The sequence below is a fragment of the Polyodon spathula genome, chromosome 18 (assembly GCF_017654505.1).
Source record: "Polyodon spathula isolate WHYD16114869_AA chromosome 18, ASM1765450v1, whole genome shotgun sequence".
Lineage (NCBI taxonomy): Eukaryota > Metazoa > Chordata > Actinopteri > Acipenseriformes > Polyodontidae > Polyodon > Polyodon spathula.
In genome coordinates, this window is record NC_054551.1 from 5,058,100 (window position 1) to 5,082,136 (window position 24,037).

A 24,037-nucleotide genomic window follows, 5' to 3' on the forward strand; every position below is an offset into this window, starting at 1 on the left:
CTTAACTGTAGTCACAAGGTTTAGAATGTGCATAAATACCCAAACAACTAACTTGTCAATTTGTAAATATGTGAGTGAATTGAGAAGTAATCCCATTTTGTGTTTGTTTGGTCTTGACGTGTATTGTGCTGACTGGTTTATACTATGTTTAATAAAATAAATATATTTTTTAATGGTTGTAGTGATGTTATTTCAAAAGTATCTACATTGGCTTATTCAATCCTCCTTTGACAGTGCCTCCTCCATTTTATATTGTTGAAAATGAAAAGTACTAAAACTGGTTTTACTTTTTTTTAATTTTTTTTTTATTATTTTTAAATGTAGTCATTCCAACAGAGTTAGGAATATTCAATGCAGTGTGCTACTTCTATGCAGAGTGAAAAGGCTGAGACAGACAGATTACATAATTTTACAGATTATATACTTTGAGTTTTACAGCAATGGCCTTGTGGGTACTCTGAGCCTCAAACTCCCTCTTCAGCTCCCAGTAGCAGTTGTGGTGCTTGTGGCTCTGAGTCAACATGGTTCCGCAGCTCATCCTACACAGCTCCGCCCAGAACTTGCAGCTCTGCAGGTGCCTCGCCAGCTCCTTCCTCGTGACCTCTGCATCGCAGCCTTCGTTAGGACAGCTGGTCACCTTGAAGTCACAGTGACCGTACTGATAGGATAGCGGGGAGATGGCACAATAGCCATGTATTTCATTCTTACACTGGAAAGGAAAAAATGGTTTTGTTACCGTAGCTGTTCTGCTCATCCAAAAATATTGCCGTAAAACACTTTTTGCAGATTGTAATTAAATAAGGGTTTTACCACCTGAAGATTTATATCCCAAAGCCATACGCTGTCCAACCAAAATTATGCCTCTCCACACAAACAGACAAGATGCAAAACATACTGGTTTCAGGTTCTGATTGTCAGTTATTCAATTGGTGGCACTCTGTCATTTATAAGCTGGCCATAGCTTCCTTACCTTCATCTTTAAACTGCGGACGGATTTGCTGAGTTTGAACAGCACAAGCATCAACTCCCAATACACTGCCTTTCTGCAGAAGGGACACGTTTTCTGCCTGGAGGGAGAAAAAAAAAAAAAAAAAAAAAAAAAGTTTCATGGTTAGCCACGAGATGTCGCTATAACCACAGCAATGTAAACGAGTAAGTGCATTAATAGAATAATATTGTTTTGCCCACTGTTTTGCACCAGAACCATTATATTTATATACGTAAACATTTAAGCCACGCGGTTACGAATATCAATGAACAGCATTCATTACCTCTTCAGCCATTGCAAAAAGCATCTCTTGCAGAAAACATGGCTGGGCATCTGAAAACCCCATGGCAGATGTATGCAGACAAGATTTTGGCCTGGCACCTTTACAAACTTCTCACAATCATAACCACCGCTCTGCAAAAAAACAAATATACCAGGTTACATCACATAATTACACACAGGTTCATACGGGTGCTTAGCCCATTCCAATATGACAAGGATACACCAGTGAGGGGACTCGTCCCGGTACAGCAATTAAACCATGTTGATAGGCTCAGCCCAGGGCTCAATCAATAAGCACTCAAAACTTGTTATGTAAGATTACAACATAAGGTTATTTCTGTGCCAGTAACAAATCACAACACATGGAATATGCACTAAACACAGGCTGAATGTGACAGTGACTGATGTGGTTTATCATGGGACTGATTCCTAGGACTTCTGGAGAGACCATATGACACAACAAAACACTCGCTTTTCAACAGTTACGTTTCGGGGCCCTTTTGAACCAATTCTAAAATGCAAATAGTGCAACAGGAAAATGCATTTAGAAAACCATAGACTTTAAGAAATGCATACATGCTTTTAAAATGTCAGATTACATTGCATGATAAGTTAGGCGTTCATTAAACAGCCCATAAGGTACACAGGCTTGCATTTCATTCATGCTGCAATACTGTAAATTGAAGCATTTTCAAATGATGCAATAGAAAGGTGCAAACTTAACCTTGTCTCCATTTCTGTTTGTCTCCATTTCTGTTTTCAATACTCATTATTAACACATCCTACGCTACACCAGAGTCATCTTCAACAGTACTACAGGCAGCCAGGTAAGGGCGAGCTTACAACATTAGTTGTATTCCTTTAAGTTTACTGTTAGAGTTCCAGTTTATATTTTAAATGACTTTATAACACGTAGTTCTAATTCAGGTATGTTAATATAGCAATCTCTTATAAACTGCAATTCTATTTTACTTCACTGATATACACTGAAGGCAAGAGGCTAATTTTTAATTATTAATATTAACTGAGTATTTAAAACTTAGGACTGCTCATACATTTACTCAATGTTATTATTTTAGGTTTCTTATTTATTTAAATACTTTAGTTTTTTCTTACTATAAAATCAAACCTAGTTTGATTGCTCCTGGCATATTAATTGTGCTCCATAGATTATTCCACTCTACTCTTGCTGGATCAGAATGTTTTGAGGCTCTGAGTCTAATTAAAAAGATTATTTTGCCTGTTAAGGGAGGTTTGGAACTTTCAGTAGACCAGTCTGACCTTCAATGCAATGAACCTCTTCACACAGGCCTTACACAGATCTGCTAATAATATTTTCTACTGGTTTCATAATCTTTAAAACACATTACAGTCATTACAATATTTGTTGCAGTTTCACAAATGTTAAATTTGTATCCCAAAGATCAGCCTGCTTCCAGTAGCTGTGACAGTCTTGGGTCAGTTTCTGCTCTCAGTGAGTCAGTTTCTGCTCACAGGTGTAGGTGACAGCCTTTAAAAGACTGATACCTGCAAAAACTTCAGTCTTGTTATCTGGGCTCCCATCTCTACATTCTCATTCCCATCGTCAGTGGGCAAGCACATTTTAACTGAATCTGGGTCCATCAAAGAACCGCACATCCTTGCAACCGAGGCCTTCCATGCAGAAGAATCTAATGACTTATAACAAAAAGAAATTGGCCAGAACCATCTGTGACAGTACTGAAACATCAAAACTCCTGACCTCTATTTAGGCTGTTGATTTTTGCAAATTTACTTGTTAACATTAAAATGTTGTCATGCTTTATCAATGCTTAAAAAACATTGCACAAAACATAACATATAGCAATACTAAAACAACTTATGTTGTTAAACATAAGTGATACTATTACATTACAAGTAAAATCAGTTTTAATAAATAACTCGCCGTCTTTCCAAAACCACGGGCACCTGACTGGATACTAGCACTGTTGCCATTTCCAAAGGGTGTGATGTGATTGTTCATGGTGTGTTTTTAACAGCTGTGTTCTCATGAGCTCATCCTTCCAGCAAACCAATCACAAACTACGACGTGAATAAAACTGTGAAAAAAAAGTGTGAAATGACTGCGTGTAAGTGTTTCAACTCTTTGTTTAGTTTATATTCTAGTACAGACAAGGTACCACAGACCCGTATTGATTGATCTACCTGGAAAAGCCTCCTCTAATGAGATGCAGTATAACTAAGCTGCAAATTAGCATTAACAGTATGAATGCATATTGATTTGTAGAGGGGGAATGCACAGTTTACTATGTAATGATGGTTCACCAATGACTATTTACATATGTTTCGCTTGATTCATTATATAATAATCTAGCATGTTACGTACACTTCAGAGGGCAAAAACGTAAAGAAACGTGCATTTAATAAAATGTAGCTGCAGGCAGAAAAGTTACGCATTTTTATAAATGTATATATATATCTACAAATATATATATAATATATATATATATATATATATATATATATATATATAAATGTATATATATTTTTTTTTTTTTTTTTAGTTATCTACTAGTTCCCTAACCACGTATCATTTATGGTTTGCAGTTCGGTACGGGGGGGGGTTTATGACGTACAATCTGTGAGACTGCCAATGAACTGTTGTTAGAAACACATGGCAGATAGCGAGCTCGTCTGAGTTTTGGGGGTCCAGAATTAATCATAAGTATTTTAATATCTAATGGGCTGCTGAGTATCCCGGGAGTACATCAAATAATGGCAAGCAACACCCTGCAGTTCAAAACTAAGTAAGCCGCTCAAGATAGTAAAGTACCTAATGTTGTACTCAAAAGTAAATTTCAATGAATTGGAAAGTAGGATAAAAACATTATAATGATGTTAAATTGTACACCTTTCTGTTTTAGCTTCGCTGTTTCCAGCAGAATCGAACCGTTTTACAAAGGCGGGAAGGTTCAGGTAAGAATTACAAGGAATTCGCTGGGGATTATATTGTGCTGTAACAATTATCAGTAAATAGATACCTAGATATAAGTGTCAGTGAAGTTTATTTGAAGCAACTCTAGTGAGTCCTTATCAGCAACCATATACAGGTAGATTGCTAGACTAAATAATAGATTTAATAATTCTAAAATAACCTTGCCATACCATATTTTGCTAATTGCACAGTCCATTTTACTAATGTAATAATGCATCTGACATAATTCTGCAGGTATTGGTAAGAACTTTAAGTATTCTGTACTTATGGGATGGAAGTAAGACTCCATTTGCATAGCAGTTTGATCCAGTCCTGAGCATGTTGCCTGTACACTGGCTAATCAAGCTGTTATTAAAACCTGGACTGAGTGAAACTGCTAGGCAATAGGAATCTTATTGCCATCCCTGAACAAATGCAATGTGTTTTTTTCCCTTCTGCTTTAGATCAGTAAAGATGGAAAATACATTTTCTGTACCTGCGGCACAAAAGTCAATATCCTGGACATTGCAACAGGACGAGTCTGTCACAGCATCGAGCAGGTAGAGTTGCAGTACATCTGGTGCCTGGTTTATTTGTCTAGTATGTGTGATGGCAGATAGATATAAAAACCAGTCCACACTCCAGACTTGTGCGGCAGATTACTTCAAGTTAATTATATATTTTTTTGTAATAGCCTGTTTTTTTTTGTATGCATTTTGTAGCTATTTACAAATGACCTGTAACCCTTAAGTACTTTTTTTATTAATAAATCCCCCCCCCCCTTCACCGCTCCCAATAAACCCAATGTATGTTTTCACAGGATGACTAAGATACATCATTTACTGTCAGCCCAGATGACGAGGTAAACTACAAAAACAATCAAAGCAATAGTTAAATACAGTACTGTATAGAACAAGATAAAGCGATAAAAATATGAATTATCAAAAATGATAGGGTGACCGGTGGCTCATCCAGTAAGGCACTGTCGCGTGATGTTCACTGTGATCAGGTTCAAATCCAGGGCGTGCCAAGTTTAAGATCTTGGCTGCATTGGCCAGTAACCTCCCTCTCCCACGAATTCCACTGTAATTTGACCCCATTGTACATACTATACTTGGACTGCTTGTTTTTACTAAAAGCTCTGTCCTTTACCTGCTTCAGACACTGGTGACAGATAGCCGTGCCCTGCTGCTGAAGCAGCGGGACTGGAGAGAGAACAAATGCACTCGCACCTGGAAAGCTATCCACAAAGCTCTAGAGGCCAGCATGACCTTTGACCCCACTTCTACTCTCTTGACCATAGGTACTATGTTTTTTTTTTTAAATCAGAAAGCTGTGATTGATGTCGTAGAGTATTATAGAAAGAGGCTCAATTTAGTTGTTCCTCTGTTTCGGAATGTTGCCACTTTATAAGCCCATGCATAAAATACAGGTGTTCCTCACAAGCAAAATAAAGAATGCAAAATGGTGTTTTCCTTCCCTTTTAACTCCGTATGCTATCGATGCAATAATATAGCGAATATGTTTGTGTAAAAATGCTTGCAGATTGTTGTCCGATGTCTCACCTTGTAACTGCTGCGTTTGCTTTGTGTTTTTAGGAGGCTGTGACAGCATCATCAAGGTCTGGGATGTGGTGAAACAGTACTGCACTCACAACCTCAAGGGATCCTCTGGAGTCGTTCAGTAAGACATTTATATTCAACACCTGGAACTTTTGTGTGTGTTTTACTAGCTTATATGCAATATATATGAACATTCAGGCCAGGGTTGTGAATGACCATGTGTAATGCAATCCTTTTCTTTGAAACCTCCCCAGTGTTGTGGAATTCCACCCCGATGTCTCCCAGCTGCAGCTCTTCTCCTCAATGGATTGTAAGATCCGGATCTGGGACCTGAAGTCCAGCAAGTGTGTGTCTGTCCTGGAGAGCCACTACAGTGCTGTGACCTCGCTGTCGTTCACTCCTGACGGCAACACGCTTGTCAGGTACTGTTCTTCTGTCTGATTGGCTACAGTCGCATGTGTGCACTTCAGAAAAGAAAGGGTGTATTGTTAGCTGTGTGACCTTGTGTTCCAGCTGTGGAAAAATAGTGCCAGTTCTATCAAGGTCTGGACTCCGTGATGCAATTTTCCATCTACACGATTATTATACACTGAGCCTAGCCTTTGAAATATCGTTCAGTTTCTTTAGTAGTGTTATTTAACATTTGGATTTGTGTTTTCAGTTCTGGCCGGGATAAAATCTGCACCGTATGGGATCTGAAAACAAAGATACCCACAAGGACTGTACCTGTTTTTGAGGTAAGGACAATGATAGATAGCCCGCTGTTCAAGCAGTGGAAACACACTTTGTGTATCTGTACCTCGCCCAACATCTCTATCCCTCTCCCAGACTGTGGAAGCTGTTGTTCTGCTGCCAAACCAAGGGACTTCTCCAAACTGGGAGTGAAGAGTAAAGACCCCCATTTCATCACTGCTGGCAGCAAGGGTGAGTGTAGTCATTGATTCACTATGGAAGAAGACAAAAAGCAAAAAACCACAAAGGGTATTTTACCTTTTTTTTTTTGTAATATCAAGGTCTTCTATCTTGCATGGCACAACTGTCATGCCGTGTTAGCAATAATCCTAATTGGAGTGCCAAACCAATCTAAGTAGACCTGCATCTATAGTAGGCATTGCGATTTATTTTGTAGCTTACAGGATGTGTGTGTTTTTTTTCTTTCTTTCTCTTAATTACTCTGCCCCCAAGTGTGCTGCGGGTGTGGGAAGCTAGCACTGCCCGCTGTGTCTTCACCCTGACTGTACCAGCCAGGCCCCAGCCAGAGGAGGTGGGGGGAGGGGAGGAGCCAGATGAGCACAGCCTCACCCACTGCTTGCTGCTGCCCGCTACCAATCGGATCTCCACGGTGATCGCTGAGCACAACTTCCTGCTGTCCAACCTGCACACCCTGGCTCTGGAGCAGCAGGTGAGGAGCGCTGATTGATACTTCTCTCATCGGCGTAGTGATATATGGGTTTCTTCTGCCTTCTCAATGCAGTTTACTAAATTATAAATTCATTTATAATGGCTGTGTGTTTTGATTAGAAGTACGGTTATTGTAACAAGGAATGCAATTAAATAAAAAGGTGCCATTTTTATTACCCCTTTGTTTAGCTTAACTATGTATGAATGAAGAAAAACTGAATGCCATTGTGGGGTGCTAGCGGCTCTAGCCTGTTCAAGCCTTGGCTAGGAATCCACATTTCTCCTGCCTCAAGAAAGCATGCAGCTGTTTTGGATGTGAAGTTTCTGGGCTCGGCTGACTCTCATATTGTCGTGGCCACAAACAGCCCAAAGCTGAAGGTCTTTGACCTGGCCACGTCAAACTGTCAGATCCTGCACGGGCATTCTGGTGAACATTCTTCCAGCGTAGCTGGTAAATTAAACACATAGGAATGTACAAGACGCGTGGTACGTACAGATCTTAGTATAAAAAACTTTTGGGGGCATTTGCCAAAGGTGAACCTGGGGTCACTGTGGAGAAATGAGCTGACACTGTCTAAACATTAGGTGGCACAAGTGATCAGTTTTAAAAGTATAATGTATGAAAAATTTCTGTCATCACGGCACAGTTTGCCCATTCAGGTTTAATGTCAAAGCAATCTTTTTTTTTAATCTTGTTAATGCTGGTGGTGGGTGCTGAGTGGAGGGGTAACAGGAGCTTGTTAATGTAAAGACAACATCCTCTGACAGCAACAACATCAACTAAATCACCTAAAAACAGCACACAACTGAAACCTTTTAAATTAAGCCATTTATGTCAAAGGTCCCTAGAAATCTCTGATAATTTATGGAGACTACCACACAACATGAAATGTCACGTTACAGAGTGCTGTAGAAGATGCATTGCTTGCATTCGTTCACAGAAATACTAATGTCTTGTTTCTTCTTATTTTTTTCTCTGCAGAGACTGTTCTAGCATTGGATGTGTTCAGAATTAGTTCCATGTTTGCAAGCTGTGCAAAGGTAACCAATCAAGAAGTATGCTGCGTCCTGCTCCATAGCTCTGACTGCTTGAATCTGTTTCACAAGATAAGACAACGTTAGTATAAAAGCAAAAACCCTGAAATGAAAATATTCTCAGCAAATCAATTAACAAATACATTTTCTTTTACAAATACATTGTTTACATAGGATTTTACCTCTGGGATCTCCCAGAATCCCTGGCAATTAGAGGAGGGTTAGGGTTAGGATTGCTTACATAGGATTTTACCTTTGCAATTATTTAAAAAAAAATAGAAACAGGGGTGGTGTGCTGTGTAGCATGGGGATCTGGTCATGCAAATGCCATTGGAAGTATTTCCTGCTCCAGGTGTGGTCTGTTTCTTGGTACAGCTATGTACTCCTAGCTACCTGACAACAATAACATTGCCCCTTAGGGGATGAATATCCCTGGTGACTGGTACAGGCACAATCTGTGTCACACTTCCATACAGAATATTCTTGAGAATTGCTCTATTTGTGATGAAACTTTGTTGGGTTTTTCAGAAGTTTATGTTGACCCACTTTTGCAATAATTTATTTATAGTCACCTGTTTCAAAGTAACATTTCAAGGAAGGAAGTTTTAAAATAAGTTGGTAAATGGCCAAAGCTATCTCAACCAAAGTAAATTATTGGTAATGTGCTGTCTGCTCAGAGAAAAGGTTCCTTTATCCAACACTAAATTCAACAGGGGTGAATCACACCTGCGCTATTTACAGAACACAATCTTCAGACTTCCTTTATGGGCTCCATTGCATTTCCATGTATTGCGAATACACACATTCACTGTTTATTGCCTGAAATGTGTCTTGTGTCACAAGCTGTGGCATCTCTTATTTTATCGAATTGTAAAGCCCAGAGCCTTTCAAACTGACAGCCTTATTCCTTTAGATGCTAATATATAGGGCTAAAGCAAAACCTGTGCCACGGATGCTCTAGTTTAAAAAAAATAATATTTCCCTACTTTTGTCGGTCTTCTCAGGATGAAGCAGAGCTTCGTGGTGAGTGGCAGTCAGGACTGCACGATAAAGGTCTGGGATCTCCCAGAATCCCTGGCAGTTGGAGGAGGCAGCCCTGAATTCCTGCATGCACGTGTCACTGAGAAAGGGCACGACAAGGTAAGGCAACACTTGAGCCGTTGGTCACATTTTTTAAAGCGTCCTGTTCTCATCATTTCTTTTTGTTTTCTCTTATTCTCTCCAGGACATCAATAGCATTGCAATCTCACCCAATGACAAGCTGCTGGCAGCGGGTTCCCAGGACCGGACTGCGAAGCTCTGGTCCTCTGCTGATCTCTCCCTTCTGGGGGTGTTCAAGGGGCACAAGCGGGGCATATGGTGCCTACAGTTCTCTCCCATGGACCAGATCCTGGCCTCTTCCTCTGTTCTTCCTCTGCCGACAGCACCGTCAAGCTATGGGGGCTGCAGGACTTCAGCTGCCTCAAGGTAGCCTTTCCTTATTTAACAGTGGAGTGTGTTCAGGTGCATTGCAGGTATATTTGCACTTGGAATATTAATGAATTCTTACATTACGTCCTCCAGAAAATAAATGTGTTATTTATTTTAAACCAGAATTCTTTTTATTCTCCTGACATCCTATATTTTAAGTTTTGACTGCCTGTAGGCAAAATATTTTTCATTTCTTAGAATTTACAAATAATATATAATATATATATATATTTATATATATATATATTATATATATATATATATATATATATATATATATATATATATATATATATATATATACGTGTTAGTGTGCTAACCCATTGTAATGCTATAGTGGGGATATTGTTACACATTTGTTCTGCCTTATAATGAGTATTAAAGGGCGATAACATGCCACGACTCTATTAACATTCTGCAATATATGAGGGGGCGGTTATATGGGTGAGCACATCATAATTTCCACGACATTACCGTGATATTTCGGTGCTGGGATGGCACAATATTGGATAGGACGTTATATTACTGGCAATATTACCCACTCGTGGCATATATATAATATTATATACCGGAATATTATGGTTGCTGGGCTCTATGATATATTGTGGATATAAGACGTTATATTACTCCGCGACCCCAGGCATACCAATAATACTCTGTACATGTCTTATTGTCAAAAGAGACATGTTCAGTTGGGAGAACTGCCACTTGAGTTTGTTTTTTTTTGTTTTTTTTTCTGTGATCTGCTGTAAATGTATCGCAGGTAACCTGTTATATTTTGCTGTCTAGTACCTGTAATAAAAACAAGAAATGGTCTACAAATGCTCTTTCTTGTTATGATCAGAGGGTCTGACAGGCTCTTGAAGTTGTGGACAATCAAGACGAACGAGTGTGTGAAGACGGTGGACGCACACAAGGACAAAATCTGGGGGCTCCACGGCCACAAGAAGGATGACCTGGTGGTTACTGGCTCGGCCGACTCCTGCATCACTCTGTGGAAGGTTTGTGCTACACTGCAGGAGGAGCCTGCTGATTGTAGAACAGTTGGGCATGGCTAGTGTTAGTTACCTCTAATGCCTCTGAACATGCAATTTTATTTAGACGCTGTCAAGGAGTTATAAATTGCTAGTACTATGTGCTCCCATAGACTATGTAGGTTCAGCACAGCTGCCATACATCTGGGTTGCCATCATTGTTTATTTGCAGATGCACTTATCCAGGGCAACTTAAACAGTTGTTACAAAATATCACGTTATAAAATATCACATTACAGGTCAAAGCAGTTACTAAATACAATAAATTCAGTAGTAAATAAGAGCAAATTCAAATAAGTTAGTGATGGAGAGAAGAGCAGTTTCAGTGGAGTGGCTTTGGTGCTCCCATGGGTTAGGGAGGGAAGAACTGTTTCTCTTCATCGCTCTACAGCGAACCCTGCTGGCCAGGCGCCCAGTGAGCTCAGAGCGGACACCTGCAGGGCTGGCCTTTGTCCTCCAGAGGATGGTAGCTCGCTGAGATCCTCTCTTGAGTACCTGGGTGAAAAAGGAAGCTAGCTTGGTCGTGGGATCAGAGGACGCCCGCTGACCCTTCATATAATATGTGTTGTATGCAACTTTTTTATTTTTATTTATTTTTAACAAAAGGATGTTACGGAATTTGCTGAGGAACAAGCCAAGCAGGAAGACCAGGTCATGAAGTAGGTGTTTAAATACTGTATCTGATGAAAAAGAACTTTCTTTTCAGACTTGCTCTCCTGGCTGACTTTTTGCAAAACTATCCTGTAGTACCAGTCTAACATGCTATTTAGGCACAATAAAGACAACACTCACAGACAGCCTCTGAGCCCTAGTCTTATGTGTGTTGAGATTGCTCCAGGTGTTTTGAAATGAAAGCACTAAAAGACATGCTGAATAATAGTAAGGTCTGGCTTCTCCTTGCCTGCCCTTTCTCATGCGCAGTTGTTTTTTTGTTTTTTGTTTTTTTTGGAGAAACACACCTGCTTTTGTCTTAAACAAAGGAGCGCTCAACTAAGAAGGAGCCTCAGTTGTGGTGCCAGATCTCGCGTGTCAGGATTTTGAAGAATGATTTGTGCTTTTTGCGCTCTTCAGTATAACCCTTTTTTTATTTTGATTTAACCTTTTATTGCCAAGCGTTTGCATTTAACTCGATGCAGTGACCTAGAGAGATGCACAGTTTTCATACAGCAATGTGCACGACCAGGATACAGTAATACAGGGCTATGAACAGCAAATTGTGGATGCAAGTCGTTGGCGTTACCAAGTTGCTCAATGCCCTGATCTTGAGGACGTCATGTTTTTCTTAAAAATTCCTGTGATCAGAATGGGACATGCGGGTTTCAAGTACAGTTGATTTGCAATGCATGCTTTTTAAAAGTTCACTTACAGCCTTGTTTCCAATAAAATGCACAGTAGTTTTAAATGTATAATACTTTTCATTGTTTTGTAACTTAAATGTTACTGTAATTTCAATAAAAACTGACAGTAGGTATTTGGCTTTAGTCTCCTGTTAATAGGAATTACTGAGAAGATTATTTGTTTGCTGGTCCCTTGAAGTTTGTATTAATGAGAATTGACTTTCTTTTTTGCAGACAGCAAGAGCTCTCCAATCTCTTGCATGAGAAAAAGTATTTCAAAGCTATGGGCTTGGCAATCTCCCTGATTCAACCTCACACTGTACTGATGGTGATTAAAGGTATGTTTGGAACTTGGGTCAGTTTAAAAAAAAAAAAAAAAAAAAAAAAAAAAAAACATAATATGTGTGTGAGGATTAGTGTTTTTCATTCTGAACTCAACTCTACAAGTCAAAGAATAACAAAACAATAATAAAAAATACTTATATTTTGATATACTATCGATAATTTCCTTATCGAGATCTCATCGGATAAAAAAAAGAAAAAAATTATTTACACTCGCAAAGACATACTTTTTACTTTACTTGCTAATACTGCTAAAAATACAAACTTTCTGCATGGATATTGCGAATCAAAACACCATTAAGTTAGTAAGTTACTGCCTTTCATATGTAAATATCTGTTAACATTTATGTATGTTTGATATTGCAATTGTGTTATTATATTTTTGTGTTTTGGAAGACTTCAGTATTATCGACATCGAAATACAATTTTCATATCATTGCCCACCCCTACAAAATACACTCCTTGGAAATATAGGTATAATATTGTGCCCTGTAGCGCTCCTTGTGTGTCTGTAACATTCTGTGAACTGTGATTTCACAAAACCAAATAAAAAAAGTTTTTCCATTGTAGCACAAACATTATTACTTTGAACTGTCTGTAACCTTTAAGGAACTTGATAACTGTGCATAACAAGAGGTTATGGCCATGACTTTAGTGATTGATAAAGCTGATAATGTCAAAAGAGGGGCGCTGCAGGAGTGCTAACAGTCTTCATATCTTAAGTCAAAGAATTTAGTGTAATTCTTGCCTAGTTTATTCTGTGGCATAGCAAGCTGGATTTAAGGCTTCTGTGGGGATATGTGGAGATACATGTCTTCCGTAACTTCATTACAGGTGTTGGAAAGGTGTTATTAGTTACTTCACGTAGGGCTGTTTTGAACGTTTGTTCGCTAGCCAGGAATCCAAAGGTGGTTTTAAACCTTCGAAGGTTTGTCAGGTTCATTAACTCACTGTATGGCTTTAATGCTGTTACTTAAACAAAAGCTGTTGTGTTAAAGTCCACTACCAAATCGGGGGGGGGGGGGGGGGGGGGGGGGGGGGTTAGCAGGTGCACTGAGATCCCTGCCTCCTCCTGAAGTATTGAATTCCTGCAGTGCCTTGAAATATCAGTTCCTTTTGTTAATAATCTGCAGCATGCCACTGAACACTGCTCAATGAACAACAGGAAAAAGCATCCAATGCATGGCCTTTTGAGATAATAGTTCAAAATTGAAGCACAGGAGTTGTATTGCGTTCTGCTTCTTCAGAGCTTGTTAAGAAGGGGAGAACAGTGTTGACTATTGAGTCCAAATGATGCCTGGACACATTAGCAATCCACAGTACTTTGAGCACTGTACTGCTACAAAACAGCCTGAACCATCACTTGCATTGCAAAAGGCCTCGATCCTTCATCATATGATAGGTATCGCTGATAAACTGTCTTTGTTTATGCTTTATTTAATATTGAAACCCTAGTGTCTTATTGTATTTCTGTGTGCTCTTCTTCTTGTCATCAATCAATAGGCTTAGCCAGCGCTTGGTGCGTTAATTTGTTTGGGTGTAGCCGGGAGGAATGGAGACTGCCCTATAATTCCCAGTGTTGTGTTTCTGGGTTGCAGAGGCTGTGCTGCGGTTCTGTGGGGTATGGAACACCAACTGCAGGAACTGCCAGGAGGCCCAGGTGGTGGTGCAGGTCCTGCTGCAGCACGAGAGCCCCGAAGAGCTGCTGCAGTACAGCGGGATCAGGGCAGCACCGGAGGTGCTCCTTCCACACACCGGTGAGCAATCGGGCTGGAAGTCATGTCAAATTGGACCCTGTGAATCATCCCTATAAAACCACTTCTGTGAAGACCACACTGCATGCTTTTATTTTGCGAAAACGGGTTTGTTTTCCCCTAGGCTGCTGTTGTCTGTCTTGTAAAAAAAACCTCTTTATCTGTTGAGGAATGCGTAGATTGTGCTAAAAGCAGTAAATGAAAGGAAAGCATTATATGATGAGGAAATGCAGGTATTTAGGTGCTGCAGTAGAAGGTTGTATGAACATCATTAAGTTGAAGCATATAAGGAACCTGGATTGTTTTTTTGTTTTGTTTTTAATTTCCTTATCTATTCCTTATCCCTGAATTGTAAATTCTGGGTTAAAGGTGATTGAGAGCTAGCTACTTTGAATCACAGTGGTTCCTGAGCTGCTGATATTGGTTAGAAGCCTTTGTGCTCTCCAGAATTGTTCACTTCATTGCGCTTCAGCCAACTAGAAAAACATTTAAGCTAATGCATCTGACTTTATAACTCTTTTATTGCCCGTCTCCAGAGCGACACTTCCAAAGGGTCAGCAGGCTGCTCCAGGCCTCAATGTTTGTAGATTACATGTGGCAGAACATGAGACTGATCAGCAATGTCAAGTGAGCTCAAGGGAATACATTTTCCTGGTGAGTAGCAGTTCACTGAACAGACCAGGGATTTGTTTGCATAATGTGATAGCTATGTACACTCTAATAGGCACTCAGTACAATTGAGAATAAATTCCTGGCTTCATTGCTGGATTGATTAATTTTAAAGGCAAGTGCATAATGCCTCAATAAGGAAGTAAAGTCATTTCCAAAGTTACCCTGTTGCCTATTGCAATTCTTGGCACACCTTTTTTTCGTCTAAATACAAATGTGTCTATTGTCCTTTGTTCTTGGAAATGTTTATTTTCAGCTGTGGGGAAAACCAGGGTGAAGAAATGGAGGCCTCTCCTCTGGGAGGACTGGCACAGTCGTTCACAATCAATCCAAATCCCAGTAAGGGCCTGGATTCAGTGGGTGGGGACTCTGCAAGACTTGAGGAAGCTGAGTGAAGGGGACAAGGCGAGGAAGAGGAGGAGGAAGAGAACTCTCAGCAGGAAGATGGAGAGAGATGATGATGATGATGATGATGTAAGCGCTGCCAACAAAGGTGTAAAAAGCAGGCAGATGGGGTCTCCAGAGGAGGGTAAAGAGAGCCAGAGTCCGGCAGTGAGGGAGGTTCGGACGGTGAAGAACCGATGGACAACGAGGAGCAGAAACTTGTTAGATGGGAAACGGAAGCAAGAGCGGGGAAGATGACTGCCGGGAACCAAGCAGAAGCACAATCGGCAACCCTCCGCACCACGGAAATGAGACTGAGAAGGTGAAAGGACAGGACTGACAACCATCCTGGAGACCCTGGGATTCTACCCCAGCTCTGTCGTTAACTTAGCGACTAGTCAGTTTGAGCTCCTTGTCAGTCACTGCCACCATAGACCAAACAGAATGTAATAAATTGACTAATAGTGTCTCACCTTATGAGATGCAGTGTCAAGAGGCAGGAGGTCCATTGCAAAGGTTTAGTTGTATATGCTGTTTTCCTGCTAGCCACACAATTGAAATGACTGAATATTGTACCATAAGATCACAATTGTAACCCTTGATACCCCAGTGCAAGACACTGGCTATTCTCTCTCTCTCTCTCTCTCTCTCTCTCTCTCTCTCTCTCTCTCTCTCTCTCTGATATCCATCTCAAAACTCTTCCACCCTCATTTTTTGACAGTGGCTAATGATTCTTGGAACAAGAGAAAGCATTACTCATATTTCACAACTAGTTCTACTGTATAAAGTAGTTAAGCAAATAGAAAGAAATTACACTGTTATATTTCATGGATATACAGCAGCACTAAGAATTTTAGTATTGAGACAGAATTAAAAATTAATACTGTAATAGTAGTACAGTATTTAATGTTAGATTTTGAAATGTCACATTTTTCATTTTTTTTTGTTGTATTGGAAACCTATCAAGCGGTATGTAATTCTAAATGTTAACGTAACATTATTCAGCAGGTTTCATTGACTTTTATGAAGAAAAATTAGTTAATTATATTGGGCGATGCAAAACCTTTAGTTTATCAAGTTTAGAACATTTTAAAAAATCATTGTTTTAACTTTGGAGGTTTTAGTTTTACATCAGGAGCAGGATTCATCTGTGAATGTAATTCTTATGAACAATATAATATTTTAATAAACGCTGGGATCCAATTTGTCTACATTTTTGCTCTTCTCTAATAACATGTATATAATATGCTGTTTCTATGTGCTCAAAAGTTTGGTTTTGGTTTGTTTGATCAGGTTTTTAGATATTGATAGACTGGAGATAATTTCCAACAAAAACAAGGGTGGAAATACAAATGAGGGAATGTCATGTTTACAAACCGGTTTGTTGAAAAAACTTATAAGAAAACATTAAACAACTGAGCTATGGAAATCAGAAATACTTGAGTTTTTATCAGTTATGGCAGGAGGCCATGACTGTACTATCAGATGATCATTTTATACTACTCTAAAGGAAAACTAACTAAAATTGCAATGCAAAGCAATATAATGTAACTGGTGGACAACATCTTAACAATGTGTTTGGGTATATTGCTATAGGCAATTGTCAAGGTTGTATCTGCTGTAGCTGTGAGTAGAGGGCTGTGAGTGTTTTTAGAAAGGTGTGTGTGTGTGCTATAGGAGGAAATGATTGTGATTGAAGTATTTGCCCTAGTGTGGAGTTATCCCATTGGTGGGCACATGAGTGGCCACCTACAGTAGTTGTGTGGTTTGCTGACCATAGCGCACACTTTGAAGAGTCTTATTACATTTATAAAGCAGTCCTTCAGAAAACAAGGTTCGAGTCTAACTGCAGCACCCTGTTTGGCATCTTGTTCGCCCTATCCATTTTATAATACAGAAATACAGAGGATCTAATTAATATTGGAGTCGTGTGGAGTTTGGCTTTATATTTGATGGATCATTAACTTTTTAGGATTAAACTTGATTGCCCAACCAGCCATTCTATATACAAAAGTGTATTATGCAAATTTTTTAAATGACATTAACTAAATATATTATTTAAATGAGCAGGAGCCCAGAGTTTAAGCAAGCTGATTCTGTTAAATGAACTGTACCTTCCTCTGTAGCTGTTTGAACAACTCCTCATAGTAAAACTACAGAAGCAGGTGAGTTTTACTCTTGCTGTCGTAAGTGTGACTGGTTTCAGAGATGATTTAGGAGGGGGTCTGACGTCACCTGGTCATTTCAATGTACCAAATCAGAGAACTCCTGAAACCCACGACTGGCTGCAGGACCAGTGTGAGGTAGTAAAATGTACCTAGATGCTTCCAATGACTTAACATTCCGATTGCCTTTTTGATATCAGGCAAGTGTACAGGAATACATAGTTGAAGCCACAATAAGAAGCTTTCCAAAACCAGAAACTAACGTATTAAAATACTGTCACGAAAACTGATGATTAAACCCGGTCGTTTTAAAAATGATTAGGATTTTATTGCAGTTTGTATGACAGTTGCAATTATTGAACAGATGTGTTGAAAATTTACAATCAAATGCTTTACAAATTATACAGGTTTTAGAGTTTTTCAGTCTACATGAAAAGACAAGAAGCACTTATTGAAAGATGCACATAAAGCAAATAGTATTTCCACTATGGAAGAACTAGGACGCAAGCAATTTATTCATAAAATGTTTACCTTTTAAAGAAAGAGGCTAACAAAAAATATCAGCTTCAAAGTTCAACTTCATTAATAACTATAACATTGAAAAGTAAAAGGTGTATTTAATAATAATATACAAATAAAGTATTTCTATTTTTTTAAAAAAGGAAAATATTTCATATAATGTTGAAAAAAATCCAACTTACAATGCAGTTTATTACATCCATTCTCATATTACTGGTAAGGATTACTTGGAGTCAAAAGCCAAGAAGGATATATTGTGTATCTTACAGGTTTAAATATAAAGTAGATACAATTCTACTACTTTTACTTGCAGTTTATGCTGCATTTTTAAATAAAATTCCTGAACAGTTTCTTTAACGAAGTTGTGCCACTGCAGGTTTGGAACCGGGGAGCAATGGCATTGCCGCCTTCTTGGTGATTGTCGTGCATCGGGACAATATTTCCTGGACTTTGGGCCGTGGAGGCACCTTGGGCATAGAAGAGCTCTTGTAGAGGTTTGGATCAGAGTTGCTATTGGGTAGCTGTTCCGCTTCACTCACATAGTCTGAATCGCGCCTGTGTGTGATCATTGCAGGCGGGGTCCTGCTTCTCCGGAGCTGCTCTGCCATGACTGCTGGATTCACGCTGAGGAAATCACTTTCTGGTGACACTAGAGAATTTCTAGAGGAATTTGAGCAGCTGCTGAAATTCAAGCTCTCTTCACTGCTGTCGCTGAGGCTGTCGATCTTGCTTTCAGTCTTTGAGGAACTGCTTGCATCGTAGTCATTGATGGTGATCGCAGGGGGCAAAATGCAACTCAGAGACCTTGATTTCTGTCGGTCCAAAGGCTGAAGCTTCCCTTTGACAACTGGGCAAGGCTGGAGTGAAATTTGGGAGTGGCTGAGCTGAAGATTTTTTACAGTGCGAAGGTTTCCTGTGGGGCTTGCAGGTCTGTATAGATTAATAGATTGAATCTGGTATTTCTGGTGAGGGTTTTTGTAGGGCTGGAGATACATGGAAGGCACATATCCAGCTTTTCCATTGTACCTGTGGGAGTCGGGAGACAAGACATGGTCAGTTCCCTGCACGTGTATTTATCCTTTATAAAATACTTGTATACACCACAGTCATTACATATATCTCTATAATAAATGGAACTGTTACCTAATTAACCACCAGCCATTGTCAGACTTCTGTAGGACTTCCACAACAACCCCAATGTTTAGTGACAGTTCGTCCGTGTTTGTGGCTTCATAACCTCGGGCTGCATAGTACAGCATTCCTATAACCATGTAGAGCACAATACAATTAGCAAGAGAAAACATAAGCACCGCTCGCAAGATCCAGCGCATTATAGTTTTTTTTGTTTAACCAATCAATTCAAAATCAACTCTCACCTTCTTCTGGAATGCCATCAGTCACATTTTCATACTCTTCTGGGTCACAGCATTTCTCCAGATATGGAGCTGGGAACCAGGCAATATGCTTCTCCTCATTTTCCACCAGCCACCATCCTTCAAAGGAAATGCAAATAAGCTGTATTATTACAACTGTACTGTAATGTATTGTTCTTTACAACAAAGTTCTATGAATCCAAAGGTGAAATTTAAATGGCAATGTTAATAACACTGGTAAAAACAGTATGGCTACATAATCATCACTCCCCATGAGCTTAATAAAGTCTGTGGTAATCTAGTTCTTGTATATGAGATAGATACCTCCTGGGTCTTTGATGAGAACATCCACGGTTTCTTCAACGTTGACCCTGAAAGGTCTGTTCTTGGTGTCTTTGGTCTCGTAGCTGGCCACACACCGGTGTGTTTCTGCGATAAACGGCTGAGTGATGTTCCCTGCACTGTGTTGTCGTTTATCTTCGCTCACGTCTTCCGCGTTCTCCTGGTCTTCAGATGGCATGATGACAATGCTATATATATACAAAATAACATTGCTTTAGAGATAATAATAATAAGAAAATATATTGTCAACAATAAGATTTTAATTTCATATTTTTGCATAGAGGTGTTTCATTTGACAAATTAGTGAAGGTATTGTGTACCAAAAAACAGTAAATAAATAAAAGAACCACACAAAACACCATTAACTATTGTTAGAACTATGTCCTCCTGTAAAATATCCCAAGGTCCAATTATGTGAATATGTTTAACATCTTCTGCTTCCTAACATGGGCAATAAAATGGTTTGCATTATGAGAGATACAAATAAATGTTTATTTCTCATCTGATGCAATTTTTTCTTATTTTTTCTCATCTCTAATTAGGTTTTCTACATTTTTTACTTTTGTGAAACAAGAGTTGCTGTATATAGGCACTACATAATCTTTTAAATGTTTTACAGTGGTGGTTATAATATCATTTAGCGACAATACTAGTGTGCTGTACCTGTTTTTAGGAAACGAAGGCTGCAAGTCGTGATTCTGCGGTATGAAGAACTGGATGACGTCATTGCACTGGGAGATCTTGGGCTCCAGTTCCATCAATGCTGCAAAGTACTTCTCCAGCAATTTCAGCCTGAGCATCGATCTACAAGTGGCTTTCTTCCGCAGGGTCTTAAGGGGAACATCTAAACAATAACATCACGCAGTTGATTAAACAGACCTTAAGCCAGTGGCACTGGAACAATTTTTTAAATGGGGGTGCTGAAAGCCATTGAACAAAACTGTAACCCCTGCATATGATGGAAGCCATGCAAAACCAGGGGGTGCTGCTGCTGCCCCAACACCCCTAGTTCTTGCCTTAAGCTAGTAATAACAAATGCAACCGTTGTACAAGCCACCTTTTTCATATTCTGCTCTTCTCGTCATGTTGTTTTCTTTATTTTTATTTTCTTTATATGGTTTACAGCTAATATATATATATATATATATATATATATATATATATATATATATATATATATATATATATATATTATATATATATAATTTTAGGTTTACCCTTTAAGGTTTGAATCATTACCCAATATATAAAGGTTTTAGTAGGCTCTATTGTTGATTAAAATAAGCAGTGTCGACATTGACAAAACTGTATTTATCTTTTATTTATTTATTTTCTACACACATTCAAAGTCTTGAAAATGCATTTTACATCCATTTAATAGTTATGAAACTGGCTGGTATCAAATATATATATTTCATATTTTTCGTATTTTACGGAAATTGCCATTTTTCCTCACCTCAACACTCAATTTACCTTCAAATTTTGGAAGAATTCCCTCCGACTTCCTGCCGAATCCACGACCCACGAGAAACTGCTTCCGAAGCTGCTTCTGTTGATTTTATAAAAGAAAGCGACGTATACATATATTAGAACAAGGTGTTCATTCGGGCCAGTTTAATTGCTTTGTTTCGGTGTTAAACCAAAAGGAAAGTTGGGTGTAGTATTACTCACGTGCAGTTTTCTGAACTCTTCATACTTTCTGTAGACAATAATGTCATTCTGATCTGACCATAGGACTGATGTCATAAATATCTGAAATAAATCAAATACATATTTAGAAGAGGGGGGGAAACAACAACAAATAAAGTAAATACATGTATCTAGATTTTATTGTGAATAGTAATATCAATATTACTAGTGATGACGATAATGCATTATTATTATTATTATTATTATTATTATTATTATTATTGTATCTGTAAAATGTCAATAAACAAGTAATAGATAATGCGTATTATTATGTGTCAAAATGTTATATATATATGTTTAATATATATATATAATATATATATATATATATATATATATATATATATATATATATATATATATATATATATATCTTACTAATTTGGTTATTGTTTTGATAACTCCGATGAGCCTCACATGCATTGGGAGGGTACTCTGCACATGCACAGGGTACCTCTGGTTACTCATTTTTGTGTGTTTGTCGCTCAGCTTCTCCGTTCTTCTGTTCTGTTTTTCCAGCTGAGCTACAGAACGGTGTGGTTTATACAAAACAATCTGCCAATCAGACGGCAGGGCGGGGTTAAAGGGACGAAGGTGGTGTTACTCAACACAAAGTAAGGCTATGATTTTGGCACGATAGTGTTTAGTAAATTCCACGGTAAAGGTGCGGGGGAAATTAATTATGTCCGTGAGACATAATTATGTCAGTCTATCACGATATGCAGTACATTAATTTTGAATACCTAATAAAACACATATTATTATTATTATTATTATTATTATTATTATTATTATTATTATTATTATTATTAATAATAATAATAATACTAATAATAATAATAATAATAATAATAATACAGAAAACGTATAATACAAATCTATTACTATCTGCATGTTTTTAGCATTTTAAGTTTACATTTGAATATCTTTTAAAGGGATTAATTCTGGGTTATATGATGTTGCTACAAATAACTACAAACAACCCTTCACAATACAAAACACTGCAAAGTGCTACTCGTAAAATGATTCCGGTAAAGTAATACTGGGATTGCCTCCTGCCACTGCAAACGAGTAGGTAAGAGACTCGCTCCTCTTTGGCACACAGAGATGCTGTTTTCCATCAGTACAGAGGGTTCAGTGCTGTACGTGTTAAACAGCTGACTGGAGCATATTCACCCCAAGAGTCTCGAGGAATACTTGACAAGCTCTAAAGCCGTCCTGATGCTCCAGTTGCCATAGAACCATCCAAGGTTGATAACCTCGAATAGGAAACACAGCGGCGGCACATCATGAAGCACAACTCTACTTTTTACATTTAATAATGAATAAATTGTACAGGTTTACTGCTTTACTGGCCCCTATAACTATTTAAGACATATGTGTTGCAACTAATTGCATGGGAAATTCCCCCAAATTAGTGTGGCACCCATTGTTGTTTGCTCCACTTAAAAGTTATTATCACTTACGGAAACCGTGCAGCATTTTCTATGACAGTACAAAAAAATCATTTAGGTTACCTTAACTTTTAATTAATTTCAATGTCTTGATTTTTTTTTGCACTGGTAATTTTCTAGGTTGTATGTTTCTAGATTATAGAAGGCATATGATTTTTTTTTTTAGTTTATTATAATGCACTTTGTCATTATGGTCAGCATTGAGAGCACCTTCGTTTTTTTCTGTTTTCTCAAAATGGGGTAGCATGCTATATCCTGACATAATTCCTCCAGGTGTGCAAACATACTCTCTGTATTGCTATCAACTGACGGAAAGTTAACTCTGGTACTGACACATCAAGGAAACATGACTTTCTTTTTCTCTGCTAATGTTCTGGAGATCGAAACCGCGCTTTCCTTCTCCAAGGTCATCTTTGTTAAACAATACTATGAGCACACGTCAGCACCCCAAATGAAAATTCCCACTGTCTAATAAAGATAAGTATGCAAACTGACAGACTCCAGCTGATAACCCACTGCTATCCTTTAGGCTTCCTTCTCGTTAGGAGCTGACTAAAAGTCTAGTTTAATTAAATGGAAGAGTGATTTGATTTGCTTTATTCATTTAGTTCATTAATTATGTAATGTGGCAGCTGAATAAAAAAAAAATGAAGCACGTAATACTGTATATCTTATTATTGTCGATTTATTACAGTGACTTGTAACATTTGCTGTCATCATACTATTCCTGAATATGAATATGTTTGCATTATAAGATCGCATATTAAAATAAAGATGATATTAAAATTACATTTTATAAAAAAATTAAAAAATAAAAAATCATTCTCACATTCTGATTATCTACTAATTTTGCTTTGATGAAAAGAAATCAACCCTTAATGGTGCACGCTTTTTTATAAAGGCAAATGCTATATTGATCAGTTTCAAATGCTATGCATGATCTGTCTCAGATGCCGAACAGAAAGTTATTCCAGTTCACGCGTCCGTTTGTTATTTAGCTGGAAGAACAATTCTCCAGTTCTTCACGTTCACGTAACTTGTTTATTTTACCTTTGGCTGCATTGAAACTGGACACTTGTTCTGTTGTTCTGGATTGAGTGGATTCAATTTGCAGTATACACCAACACAAAGGGAGTCAATTCTCTGAGCAAAACAATCAAAAAGCAATATCCAGTTTTACATCTTGCAGGCAGCATTTTTGAGTATGACACCTGGAAATTATGACACTTGGAAATTCCCGTGTTGCAAACAAACATACGTTTCCAGTTTCAGGTTTCGGGTCCA

The 24,037-nt window shown here is 38.4% G+C and overlaps 2 protein-coding genes and 1 pseudogene across 2 annotated transcripts; 1 reads left to right on the forward strand and 2 right to left on the reverse strand.

Annotated features, from left to right (window-relative positions):
- Nucleotides 1-389: 389 nt before the first annotated feature.
- On the reverse strand, nucleotides 390-1,472 carry LOC121331109 (RING finger protein 151-like). Its single transcript, XM_041278313.1, has 3 exons — nucleotides 1,272-1,472; nucleotides 971-1,067; nucleotides 390-709 (listed from the first exon to the last, which is right to left on the reverse strand). Exons 1-3 carry the CDS (start codon nucleotides 1,319-1,321, stop codon nucleotides 410-412), a joined length of 447 nt encoding a protein of 148 aa, XP_041134247.1. The 5' UTR covers nucleotides 1,322-1,472; the 3' UTR covers nucleotides 390-409.
- A 2,450-nt stretch (nucleotides 1,473-3,922) lies between these two features.
- LOC121330586 lies at nucleotides 3,923-16,523 on the forward strand (annotated as a pseudogene).
- A 1,159-nt stretch (nucleotides 16,524-17,682) lies between these two features.
- LOC121331154 (NADPH oxidase organizer 1-like) lies at nucleotides 17,683-21,434 on the reverse strand (the record flags this gene model as incomplete). Its single annotated transcript, XM_041278367.1, has 7 exons — nucleotides 17,683-18,921; nucleotides 19,039-19,156; nucleotides 19,272-19,388; nucleotides 19,593-19,798; nucleotides 20,274-20,454; nucleotides 21,084-21,159; nucleotides 21,282-21,434. Coding segments are annotated over 7 exons (1,524 nt in total), but the record flags the coding sequence as incomplete, so codon positions are not given.
- Nucleotides 21,435-24,037: the final 2,603 nt, after the last annotated feature.

What these genes read in the sequence shown, in the direction of transcription:
- LOC121331109 (XM_041278313.1), bottom strand. Translation starts at nt 1,321, where the DNA reads ATGCCCAGCCATGTTTTCTGCAAGAGATGCTTTTTGCAATGGCTGAAG. An exon ending in TTTTTGCAATGGCTGAAGAG is followed by an intron (nt 1,068 to 1,271) that starts GTAATGAATGCT and finishes TTCTCCCTCCAG; the next exon opens with GCAGAAAACGTGTCCCTTCT. An exon ending in TCCGCAGTTTAAAGATGAAG is followed by an intron (nt 710 to 970) that starts GTAAGGAAGCTA and finishes TTTCCTTTCCAG; the next exon opens with TGTAAGAATGAAATACATGG.